Raw genomic sequence first — 12,873 nt, forward strand, 5'->3', positions numbered from 1 at the left:
CTATACTACTCCCACCCTACTCCCACCTATACTACCCACACTAATGCACCCTCACACCTACCCTACTCTCACCTATACTACCCACACTAATACACCCTCACACCTACCCTACTCTCACCTATACTACCCACACTAATACACCTATACTACTCCCACCCTACTCCCACCTATACTACCCACACTAATACACCCTCACACCTACCCTACTCCCACCTATCCTGGGGGCGGAGACTCTGCATTGTGTGCTGTCTGAGCTGTGAGGAGGTTGTGTGGAGGAGAGCTCTAGCTGCTGCAGGTGTGTCCCGTGTCTGCAGGGAGACTCCCTGCTGGCTTCCCCAGGGGGATGGATCCTCCTGGGGGAGAGTGCTCCCGACGTTCAGCCCGTGGCTCGGGCTCTAAAGCAAAAGCCAAAGCAAAGACTCCTGGTGTCCGGATAACTAGTGCGGCAGGCCAGTCCGGATCATCAGGAAGCAGCATGAGTGACAGTGGAGGCAATATCATCAGCCCGGCTTCTGTGCAGTTGGAACCACAGCTTGTTCCCCCTATATCTGAGGGTGCTCCCCTATGTGATGGAACAAAGGGTCGAGCAGTGCTGGAAGCTACCTACCCTGTCGGTGTGGGCCCAGTGAAGAAACTGGAGCCACAGTCGGATTCCCACAAACTCTCCCTGGGTGCTCCCCTGTGTGATGTAACACAGGGTGGAGTGACAGCAGCTACTGTCTGCCCAGGGGGTAGTGAAGTATGTGGGGAGGTGAAGCCCCTTGATGCCTTGGAGAATGTTCCTGGATCCCCTGGTGATACTGGGGATGAAGAGGAAGATGAGGAGGAGGAGGAATCATTTGATAGCTTCTCTATTGAGGAATTAAAAAGAGAGGCAAAGCGTATACAGACCAGAATTAATGATAAGAATAAAAAAAGAAATACCTGCTATAAATGGGAGAAACCAGTGTTAAAAGAAGTGATTGAAACCCTTTCTGTAACTCTGGGAAGGGTTAAAAGTAAATTGCAAGAAAAGCGCTTGGAAAAAAAGGAAAAGCAGATGCAAGCAGCAGTGAAAGGGTTACCAGTTCATGCAAAGGTCCAATCAAGGCCGACACCCATGGAGACAGGTGTTATCAGTGTACCTGTTGATTGCAGCAGCACCCCACAGCCTGTTTCTGCAACTGAAAGTGAAACAAACCTACCAGCTGATGTCCAGGCAGAGTGTATGCAGCTGGAGGCAGCAGCAGTAACGGAGTCTAATACAGCTGAAGATGCAGTAAATATGGAGGATAAAGTTATGTCAGAGGTGTCTGGTGCTGTGATTGCTGATTCCCAGGAGAAGTTCGTTGCAGGGGACACAGTGGAGATGTCTTGCGAGGTGGAGGATGTTGCGGAAAAGGGCGCTTTTGGTGAGCCGGCTGTCCTGCAGGTGAGTAACAGTGTGCCGGGTGCTGGGGGTAAGGCAGGTAAGAAGTGGCCGGTGACGGCTGAGCCTGACAGTGCCCGGCATGAACTATTTCCACCTGTAGTGATGGCAGATGGCGGAGCCAGGAACACAGAGGGCGCGGTGTTCCAGGCTCAAATGGAGGTTATGTCGGAATTAAGGCTTGAGGAAGCTTTACAGAAAAGTGGCACTGAGGAGGGATCTCCAGGTGAATCTGCAGTGGCAGGTGAATTACCTGTTGCTGGGGAGGCTCTGGGCATTGTACCCGGAGACGTGCAGGGCGAGAAGGTTATAGGTACAAGGAGGTTGCCGCATGGTACTGGTTTAGGAGGGCGCATAAAGGAAAGACAATTTGCACAAGGAATGCTTGCATTAGAAAAGACTGGGCTGCCGGAGGAGCAGATTAAAGTAATAGAAACTGTTTATGGAGATAAGATGCTTGTACCAGCCAGGGCTGCAGAGGCTGCCAAAATTATTTGTGATGATGTAAGAAGGAGAGAGGGTGGGGGGAGTGTGGTAACAAACGTATCGGACAAACAGACTGTTCCTGGAAGTATATCGTATGCTAAAATGGTGACAAGATCTAATGCTTTCAATATGAATGTGAATAATGCTGGTCCACAAATGCCGGGTGCAGCATGCCAGGTTGGAAAAAGGAGAAATTTAATCCAGTTCCGATGGGCAGGAGAGGGGGAAGTTCCTACAAAGGAGACTTTCTTAAAGATGATTTTTGGTCTGGGGTTTAAACCCTCAGATTTATATGCTTGCATACACCTGGTCAAATCTGCAGAATTTGATTTGAGTTTTTTATCCTACCAGGGACTACAAGTGTTCTGGACAAAATGGCAGGCATGTAAAATGTCAAAATCATATGATATGTACAGAGTAAATTTGGTTACAAAGCATGATAAAGTGAAGGTGCATATTCTAGTGAGGAATGAGTCCATTCCTGTCCAAGATATTGCGTACTGGTTGTCCAGATATTGTGATATACAGTCTGACCTAAGCAAATCTGGATATACAATGGGGGTATGTGGGGGAGCTTGGGAGGCCCTGGTAAAGCTGCGTCATTCTGACAGAGGATTCATCCATGTACCATCCGCTGCATACATTGGCAGGGATCGAGTACAATGCTTCTACCAGGGTCAACCAAGAACCTGCTTTAAGTGCGGGGATTTCAGGCATCTGAGCAGCGAATGTAATGTGATAAAATGTTCATTGTGTAATAAGATTGGTCATGTATCCAGAGAATGTGGGTTGGTCAAATGTAATTTATGCGGGGAAGAAGGCCACCCGTATAGCAGGTGTCCTCGGGCCAGCCATAATAGTGGGCAGGAGGTTAGGCCAGAACCAAGAAGGGAGGAGGAGGTGGTGAGACAAAAAGAACCACTAGGTGTAGATGAACATGTAAAGCAGGTGCAAGGGAAACAGGTAGAGGAGGCACCTTTTCAGGAGGTAAGGAGAGGAAATAAGAAAAAGAGGAAAGGTGAAGATGTGCAAGTTGTGCTAAGCAACAAATTTGATGTATTTTCCTCTGGTGAGGAGGAAGTAATGAGGAGTGGGGGTGAATTGAGTTTGGTAACAGGGAAGGATAAGAAGCAAGCAAGGAAAGTGACAAAGAAAGTTAAAATTGAAGGGGGGGAGGAAAGGAATAAAAGGAGGAGAAAGAGATCAGATCAGGAGGAAGGTGATGGTGAGGGATTAGAGTGTGACCCTGCTGGAACTCAGCTGGAAGAGGAAAATATGTGCAGTTTAGGGAGTGTGGTGGAGGAAGTGACGGTGATAGAGGAGACCCAGGGTATGGAGGAGGATAGGGTGGCTCAAGGTGTGTCCCAAGGCTCCTGTGTAGGGCCGAGTCAGGTACAGGTACCTGGTACTGAGCATCAGGTTATCAAGTTTGTACCCAAACCTCCTGATCCTGGGCCTTCTCGTGCGGGGGAGAAGGTCCCTGTAGATTGTCAGGGAGTAAGGGAGGAACGGGTAGTGACAGTTGTCGCTATGGAAGAGAAGGCTGGCCCGAGTAGGGTTAGCTTGTAGTTTTGTGGTGGATTTGGTGCTGGGAATTGTGCAAGGTAAAAGTAAGCAAGGTCTTGCATTTAATAATCTATACATCATGGATCCCCAACCTATACGATGTGCCACGATTAATGTGGCTTCCGTAGTTTCTGAACGTGCTCGTGTTATGGCCTTCGATTTTTTCAACACGGTTGAGGTTGATTTTTTTTTTTGCAGGAGACTAGGATTAGTAAGTTGGATCTCCTCCACAAAGCGAAGCGTGAGTGGAGGAGGGGTCCTTCTTACTGGTCTCTTGCGGCCGAGCCGTACGGTGGGGTGGCAGTGCTTTTTACTGACATGGTAACTGTGTACCAGGTTATAGAGTTGCAAGCAGGTAGATGTATGATTTTGGATATCAACATGAAGGGACAGGACCTTAGGTTAATCAATATTTATGGTCCTCAGTCACAGTGGGATAGGAAATGTCTCTTCATGGAGATAAAACCTTTTCTTTTTACGGCCCAGCAAGTTATCTTTGGTGGTGATTTTAATACCATAATTAGGCCAAAAGATAGGGGAGGCTCAAAGAAAACTCTGGGCTATGACTCCAATTTTTTAGTTAGCATGATTAGACAGGCGGGTCTGGTAGATGTGCATATTCGGCATTTCCCAGACCTCACAGGTTTCACCTTTTTTAGTGGTAGTCATAGATCTAGAATAGATAGGTTTTTTGTTAAGGAATCTTCAAAGACCTCATCTTTAGGGGTGAGGTTAGTGAAGTTTTCCGATCACGCTTTTCTCTCAGTGACTTTGAATGCCTCAGAAACCCCTCAGAAAGGGCGGGGCCTGTGGCGATTGAACTCAGAGCTTCTGGAAGAAGAGAGCGTTAGACAATCCTTTAGGCTCTTCTTTCAATCTCAGGAGACACTTTTGGAGGCGGGTTGGAGTAGATCTGAGTGGTGGGAGGTGATTAAAAAGAGAATCCGGAAGTTTTTCCGTGGGTCTATTGCCAAAAAACTTGTTAAGACGTAACATCTACCATAGCCTGAGAAAGAAATTGGATCTCTTGATCTCTGAGGAGGGAGATAGTGGGGAAATCTCCCGGGTGAAGGCTCGGATGAAGGAGTTTCAGTACAACCGACTGGCATCCTTAGTTCTGGAGAGGGATTATGGAACATACCACTCGCCAGATCCCTACCAGAGCTGTAGGAGGTCAGTTGATGCCAAAGAGATCAGGGGACTGAAGGATGGACAGGGTGTTCTTCATATTGATAAGAAGGGCATTCTGGAAGTGATTGAGTCCTATTATTCAGATCTTTTATCTGAGCATTCACTCATCAGGGAGAGGATGGAGGAATTTGTGAGGAGGACACCAGGTTTGGGTTCTCAGGTTGTTTTTTCTGAATCTTTGGAGAGTGATATAACGGCAGAGGAAGTTAAGATAGCGATAGAGGGGTTAAACTCCCAAAAATCTCCAGGACCGGATGGTTTAACATCTGAATTCTATAAGACCTTTTCAGACCTCTTAATTCCTCGCCTTGTGGAAGTATTTAATGAGAGCCTGGATGAGGGAGTCCTCCCTCCTTCCATGAGGTTATCTGCCCTTATACTACTGTCTAAAGGAAAGGATCCATCCCGTATTGAGAACTGGCGCCCCATAGCCCTTCTTAATACAGACAGGAAGATTTTGGCAAAGGTACTGTTCAATAGGCTATCGGAATTTTCTGAGCTGTTGCTTTCCCTCTCTCAGCACTGTACGGTGAAGGGCCGTAGCACCTTTAGTGCTGTCCTAGGTGTCCGGGAGGTCATTGAGCGGTGCAGGGCTGAGAAGTGTGGAAAGTATTTACTGGCATTGGATCAATCTAAGGCTTTTGATCGGGTAAACCATGAGTACCTTTGGGCCCTACTGAAAAGGTATGGTCTTCCAGAGCGGGTGGTGAATTGGCTGCAGGCTATTTATCGTCAGGCCGAGAGCTTCCCACTTGTAAATGGTTGGGTGGGTCCCACTTTTGGGGTAGGCTCTGGTGTTCGTCAGGGATGCCCCCTGAGCCCCCTCCTATATGTTTTTGCGATTGACCCCTTCGTCAGAAGGGTAGAGAGCGGAACTGTGGGTGGGGTGCAGCTGAGCCCAGAGTTTCCGCTAAAGGTGGTGGCCTACACAGATGATGTCACGGTGGTTCTCTCCTCACGGATAGAGGCCCGTGATGTGGAACATCTTATCTGTGAATACTCTGAAGCGATGGACCACTTTCTGCTTGAGTGTCCCTTTAATGTAAAGGTTTATGAGGAGGTGTCAAAAGCCATTGGTATTCCATGCCCTTCGGGGCTTAGTTACCCTGAGTGGGTTTATGGGATAGTCAGAAGATACGGTGGATTTAATTTAGTCACGATTTATTTAGTTAGTTTAGCAGTTAGATTTCACACGTGGAGCGCACGGTGTCAGGTGTCCATAAGGAAAAAGGTCCTCCCCTATAGGAATGTGGTGGGTTTGATTCTTCAAGAGGTGAGAAGGATGATGGATCTGGATAGGGAGGGGTTGGATGCTGTCGGCTGGTCTCGTCGGTGGGGCCAGTTGAAAACCCCTTGAGTGGGTGGCAAACAGTCTCTCTGAATTCCAGCTTTGGGTTTTCTTTTCTCTTTTTTCACTCCCTTGTAGATGTTTTTTTGAAGTATTTTGTTTTATTTATGGAAAGGTTTGCATACATCTGCCTGTAGGTGTTGGTGATGGGTAATATAGTTTAGGGTTTGATGTATGATTTAGATAGTTTCCTTTTACTTGAGGTGGTTTCTAAATCCTTGCTTAGTTTTCCCTTGCAGGTGGTGGATTGTATATAGGTAGTAGGGTAGATAAGTGTTTGTATTAGTATAGGAAAAGTATAATATGAAGTAATATTATGTATTTTTTTTGCTTTTTTTATTAAGTTTTTGATTTTATGTAATTATTTATTTACATTTTATGTATTTATTATTATTATACTTGTTGCAAGTTTTAATAAAACGAAGCATGACCTATACTACCCACACTAATACACCTATACTACTCCCACCCTACTCCCACCTATACTACCCACACTAATGCACCCTCACACCTACCCTACTCTCACCTATACTACCCACACTAATACACCTACCCTACTCCCACCCATACTTCTCACACTTGTACATCCACATATGTCTACATCAAAACTCTGAACTCTTATGAGCAGGTCCCACCTTACACTTTGTTTTCATGTCTATATTTTTTCTATGTATGTCCTCTTTCATGTATTGTATTGTATTGTATTGTATTGTATTGTAAGGCAGAGCACTTTGGTGCTTATTGGTGTTCTTCAGTTTCCTATTATACATATACAATATACCGATGCATTTGACAAATTGACACATTTGTGCAGAATGTAATGCAGCGCAGGGGAGTGTGAGATTAATTAAATGATCCAGTATCCAAATAAGCTTTGCGGCAGAGAAGTGCGATAGTAGTGATCATGTGTGAAAATACATAGATGGAGGAAGTCCCATCACTGGAGTACCGCCAAGTGCTAATGACCGTCCTAAACGCTAGTTTATAGGACATAACGTCATAATGAGATTGCAGCCTTGTTTCTGAGGAAAGTGTCTCCCAATGATGGCTTTACCCTTATTATACCATACACTACTTTTCTCTGTTTCAGCCCATCACACATCCACCGTAATGAGATGCTGCTTCGACCCTGAGAGCCAGAGAATTTGTTCCGTATCATCTGACAGATCGGTGAAATTGTGGGACATAATTGCTCAACGTACAACTATCAAAATAGATCGGTAAGGCGGAACGCATGAAGCGTGCAGGAACCCGCCATCATAGCCAGGGTGGTTTGTCCTGTTGGAAAAAGGAATTGAATTAATGACCATTTGAAATGCACTTTATTTATAATATTTTGTAGTTATATTTTCCTATATACAGTAAATTTAGTGATAGTGACATCACTCAATATTAGACATAAAAATGACTTCATCCGCTGTAGTTAAAGAAGCGCAGAAATGCCCCCAAAATGGTTTGCCCCAATCCCTTTTGAAGACAAAATGTATTCATGAAAGTCCTTGCCTCCCCAATGTATGCCTCACAGTGCCTTGGTGAGGTATCTGGTTTCTAGTGAATAGATAGTGACATCACTGACAGTGCAGCCTATCTTCTAGTGACTGGAGAGTCTGCTTTCTCAGTGATGTCACTGGCTCCTAGTGAATGGATAGGCTGTAGTCTCAGTGATGTCACTGGCTCCTAGTGAATGGGTAGGCTGCATTCTCAGTGATGTCACTGTTTCCTAGTGAATGGATAGGCTGCATTCTCAGTGATGTCACTGGTTCCTAATGGATAGGCTGCATTCTCAGTGATGTCACTGTTTCCTAGTGAATGGTTAGGCTGTAGTCTCAGTGATGTCACTGGCTCCTAGTGAGTGGATAGGCTGCATTCTCAGTGATGTCACTGTTTCCTAGTGAATGGATAGGATGCATTTTCAGTGATGTCACTGGTTCCTAGTGAATGGACAGGCTGCATTCTCAGTGATGTCACTGGTTCCTAGTGAATGGACAGGCTGCATTCTCAGTGATGTCACTGGTTCCTAGTGAATGGACAGGCTGCATTCTCATTGATGTCACTGGTTCCTAGTGAATGGATAGGCTGCATTCTAAGTGATGTCACTGGTTCCTAGTGAATGGACAGGCTGCATTCTCAGTGATGTCACTGTTAACAAATGAACATATTCCCATAAACACTGTTGTAATCCACAATATGGATGCCTCCTTTGTGTTTAAGTGACATATTCACTTTAATAAATTCATATTTTTGATTGACACAGTTGAATACGTTTCTTTGCAGAGCACACAGCAATGTCATTTCAGACTGTGGCTTCAGTTCTAATGGCCGCTTATTGTGCACGGCATCATGGGATAAGAGTATTAAACTTTGGGACATAAACACTGGAGCGTTCCACCATCGGGGACCAGATAGTCTCCTCCATGCACACAGCGGATCGGTCAGCTCCTGCACATTTTCCAAGGATGGTGAGCTAATCACTAACGTTATGTTTTCTGAACCTGGATATATCATTTGAGCCACTATTTAAGGGCATCTGGAGTAATGCAGAAACTTTTATATAATTTTCCCCATCATCCAAAAAAAGCTTATGAGGCCCCAAAATGCATCTAATTCTAATTTTGTCATGCACATAAAGTAACCGTACACGCCCCATGCAACATGTTACTTAATCTTATTAAATGTAGAGTAAGCCAGGACACATTATCCAGGAAATACTGTACCCCACAGTCTCCCGGGAAACTCCACCAGTTGTTATTCCGGTATGCAGCCGGGAAGCCGGCGGACCTAATCCCGACAGCTGGCTTTCCTACTGTCATATCCCAGCAAGGGTCTAAAGACAGGCGTCGATATGCCGACACCTGTCATTAGACGTACGCCGGGTGTCCGACGCCCGGCATCCCGATCGAAGGGGTGCCAAACGGGGATGGCCGCGCGGGGAGAGGGGGGGGGGGGGGTTAGGTTTAGGGTTCCCGGGGGGGACTTAGGGATAGGCACCCCCCCAGGAGGTTAGGTTTAGGCTATGGGAAGGGGAGGTTAGCGTTAGGCACCCCCGGGGGGGAATTAGGGTTAGGAACCCAGCAGGGGACTTAGGTTTAGGCGGCGGGGAAAGGGGGGGTTAGGTTTAGGCACTTGGAGGGGGGATTAGGGCTAGGTACTGGGGGGGTTAGGGTTAGGCACCCCTAAGGGAGGGTTAGGGGGTAAATTAGGTTAGAGAATACTTACCTTGGACGATCGGGATTTCCTCCTCTGCCGGGATGCCGCTGTCGGGCATCAAATTTAATAAAAGGCTCTTAATAATATTGTGTAAATCTTCTGTTCTTGGCCAGCGTCCGTCCTTGTATCCGGAGGATATGACCGAACAATCGTCCTCTGGGATGTCAGCTCTGCGTGCAAGAAGCTTGTGTTAAAGGTATTGTGCCCAACTATTGAACTTTTAAACCCCTCAAGAATGGTAAGACTGATCTCTATGAAACCTTACATAGGGCTCTGGCTAAAGCTGGGTACACACTAGAACAATTTTCCTATCGATCTGATGAACGGCTGGATCTTTCTGTCATTGAAAGCTCCCGATATCGGCACTACACACTAAGCAAAGGAAGTAGGGTCAGATGTTATAAATACCCACACACTACACAACGATCAGATAATCGGAGCAAGGCATTTCTGTGATGTTTTATCAGATTTCGGAAAAACTATCATGCATACACTCCTCAGAAAAATCGGCCTGATATTCCGATAATTGGCTGATGGGCCTGATAATTGTATAGGGTGCACCTAGCTTTAGTAACGCTGCTTACAATCCTATTTCTGTTACGCTACCTTTGAAAGGCTAATTCTCTTATGAAACTACTGATCTGCTGCTCAGTCTGTCCCCATTTGTAGCATGTGGCTGGAATTACTGAGATCCTACTATACAGTAACAAACAATCAAGATGAAATAAAAACTTAGAGAAATCAGGAACGATATATAATACAGTTGAATGGGTAACACATCAGGCTAGGGGCCCCTGTTCTGAATAACTTATATACAGATAACTAATGGAGGGTAATAATGTGCTTTTGTGCTGTAATCTATAGTTCACAATCAGCAATTTGCTTTCATTGACTCAGTGGAAATTCAGGCCATGAAAGGATAACAGATTGGTTGCTGTAGTTTGTTGTACGTTCATACATTGCTAGTAAATAAAGCTGGGTACACACTAACGCTGGGTACACACTGAGACGATGTCAGCATGGTATGTAGTTTCCGGCCAAATCGGGCCGACATAGCCGCATCGCACAGTGTGCATGGCCGATATGCGCGCTGCGGCGGACGTTTGCTATGTCGTCCAGTCGGCTGAGTTGCACGTCCAACTGGACAATATCACAAGCGGCCCTGTTGCAGGTAATGAACTACGGAACAAGGTGTCATTTCAACGTTCATTACCTCGTACCGATATGTACCCAGGGCCGAAATATCAGCCGGGTACACATCGCTCAGTGTGTACCCTGCTTAACACTTACTTAAGATGTGAGGAGACATCAGATATAATGTGTACAAACTATACAATTGTTACTTCTTATCCTTAATGTGTTTATCTGTCCTAATGATTGGAAGTATTGGAGATTTACATATGCATACCCACAAATATCGGAAGGTCTGTTGGCAAGTCGGCCGCCAGACTATGCACACTGTAAAATATGCACAATACCGAGAACCAAATTTATCACATCTTTTAATCATCCTTGAGGATCCCATGAAACGATGAGACCCGATTTATCTGTGGAGATGGTAAGTGCTTACACATTATACAATTCTATGGCCGATCATACAATCCTCAGCTGATCGGCCAGATAATTGTATAGTGTGTACCCAACTTATCCCATACTGGTAGATGTAATCCATTTCTGACCATTGCCAGCAACATTGCAGGTTTCAAGGCGATCCCTGTTTGTGCATCTATTCAGTTCCCATTATGAGACAAACATCTGCTGTAAGCCCTGATGATGACACATGTAATTTATTCCTGGCTTGCCAGTGACCAAGCTGTATCTGTTTCTGGTCACTCCGTAGGGTCATGCGGATTGGGTGCTGGATGTCGCACTGAGTGCCAGTAAGAAGTGGCTTATTTCTTCTTCAAAGGTGAATAAACTCCATTAATTTCTCCAGCCAGTCATTACAGCACTTATGATTTGTGGTGTATAGCGATAACTGTGCAGCTGCTTCCGATATATTATTCACTTATGATGCGACTGGTAACTAGCTGCAGAAACGGTACACACAGCGTTTATAGCGAGTGCATTATCCCAGTGTCACGGCCAGGGTTTCTCGGCATGGTAGTCACCGGATATTACCTGTGAGGACGTTATGGTGGGGGGTCTCTGGCAGCGGTGCTGGTGTTTGGCGAGGGGCATTGGCTGCGCGTGGTTCTGTGTGGGCACATTGTCACTAGGCCCGGGGAGCTCTGGCGGTGTTCCCGTTCCGTTGGCATGGGTGCCGCCATCTTGCCTGCAGCCATGTGATTCTGGCTGTCCAATCCCGGTAGGTCATGTGCTCATTCCAGCCAGTCACAGCACGGCACTGAGTATTTAATAAGGTCCAGAGCCTTCCTTCTTTGCCAGTGCAACGTGTTTCCCAGCTGCGGCTGAGAGAGAGTACCTGTGCCTTACCTGTCTGCTTGTATACGCTCCTAGCCTGAACCTTGACTACTCCAACCTGCTGGACTTACCCTGCACCCTCCATATACCTTCTTACCTGCCTGAGTACCTGAACCTGCTGTTTCCCTGCACCTTGCTTCATTTCACTCCCAGCTGGACTTCACTACTACTGCCTGCATCAGTTACAGCTCATCAATCCTGCATTCAGTTACAGCTCATCATACCTGCATTCAGTTACAGCTCATCATACCTGTATTCACTTACAGCTCATCATACCTGCATTCTGTTTCAGCTCACCATACTTGTATACTGGACTGTTCCTGCCTGTCACTATCTGGACATTTTCTCATTAATCCCCACTACAGTTATCAAGTGCACTTTAGTGCTATACCTGGACTTTTCATTTGCCATTCCCATGTCTTCTAAGTCACCTATTAAAAACCCCACAGTCTGCTTCTGTGTCTGCTCCTATCACCACCCCGGGTCCACAACAAACTCAGAATCTCACACCCAGCTTTCCATGGTTAGTGCTGGTCTAGTCCCATTTCAGGAATGTGAGCAGATACCGACCAGCAGTCTGTAGACTCTGTATCCATAATTACCTTATATATGGCTCCTATGTTACACATATAACCTAGAAGCGACTCTGATTTGGCCCTATCCTGATCAGCAGCGCTAATAATTATTTGGGGCTGATTTTCCTCCTATTTATCATGTTTTTATTTGGGGTAAAAAAAGCAAAGCACCCCCTGTGCAGGGCAAAGTCAGCGTTGGTTCCTCTGACCTCTAGATTTCTGCCAAAGTGCATAGCAAGGTGCCAGCGTGGAGGAGGATTACCCAGGCCAAGAGGAGGACCCTGGTGGGGTTGGAGGGTTCCTTGCCTAATACAGACTGTGATTAATGATGTGAGATAAAGGTGTAACCTTTCCGATATTTTGTCCCTGCAAAATGACATATTTTGCACCAGCGCAGAGCTGTCCGTGTTACATTCTCTTCCTACACTGTACTGGAATCCATTATGAGCCCCTAAAGATGCACTTCTGTGGATAAGCACATTCCCTCTAACATTGTAATAAAAAGCTTCACACAGACAAAAGTGCCACGGTATTTAGAAGTGCTTTGTGCGGCTATTACTTTTGGTGTAGTTGTAGCGGCGGTAATATGCAAATATATGCAAATGATAGTTTCAGCCTGCCCCTTGTGTTTTAGCGTACACTGAAGTGCAAGCCCTGAGATGCCTACT

The 12,873-nt window shown here is 45.9% G+C and overlaps 1 protein-coding gene across 2 annotated transcripts in view; it reads left to right on the forward strand.

Moving 5' to 3' along the window:
- The window catches only part of WDR88 (WD repeat domain 88), a 47,465-nt gene that overhangs the window by 24,061 nt on the left and 10,531 nt on the right, over positions 1–12,873 (forward strand). For both annotated transcript variants that reach the window (XM_088451132.1, XM_088451133.1), the window contains exons 6-9: positions 7,090–7,219; positions 8,274–8,458; positions 9,320–9,402; positions 11,047–11,115. In XM_088451132.1, coding sequence (XP_088307258.1) covers positions 7,090–7,219; positions 8,274–8,458; positions 9,320–9,402; positions 11,047–11,115 — 467 coding nt within the window. The remainder of the gene's footprint in view (positions 1–7,089; positions 7,220–8,273; positions 8,459–9,319; positions 9,403–11,046; positions 11,116–12,873) is intronic.

Source organism: Taudactylus pleione, unplaced genomic scaffold (assembly GCF_031769625.1).
Source record: "Taudactylus pleione unplaced genomic scaffold, aTauple2 ptg000537l, whole genome shotgun sequence".
NCBI lineage: Eukaryota > Metazoa > Chordata > Amphibia > Anura > Myobatrachidae > Taudactylus > Taudactylus pleione.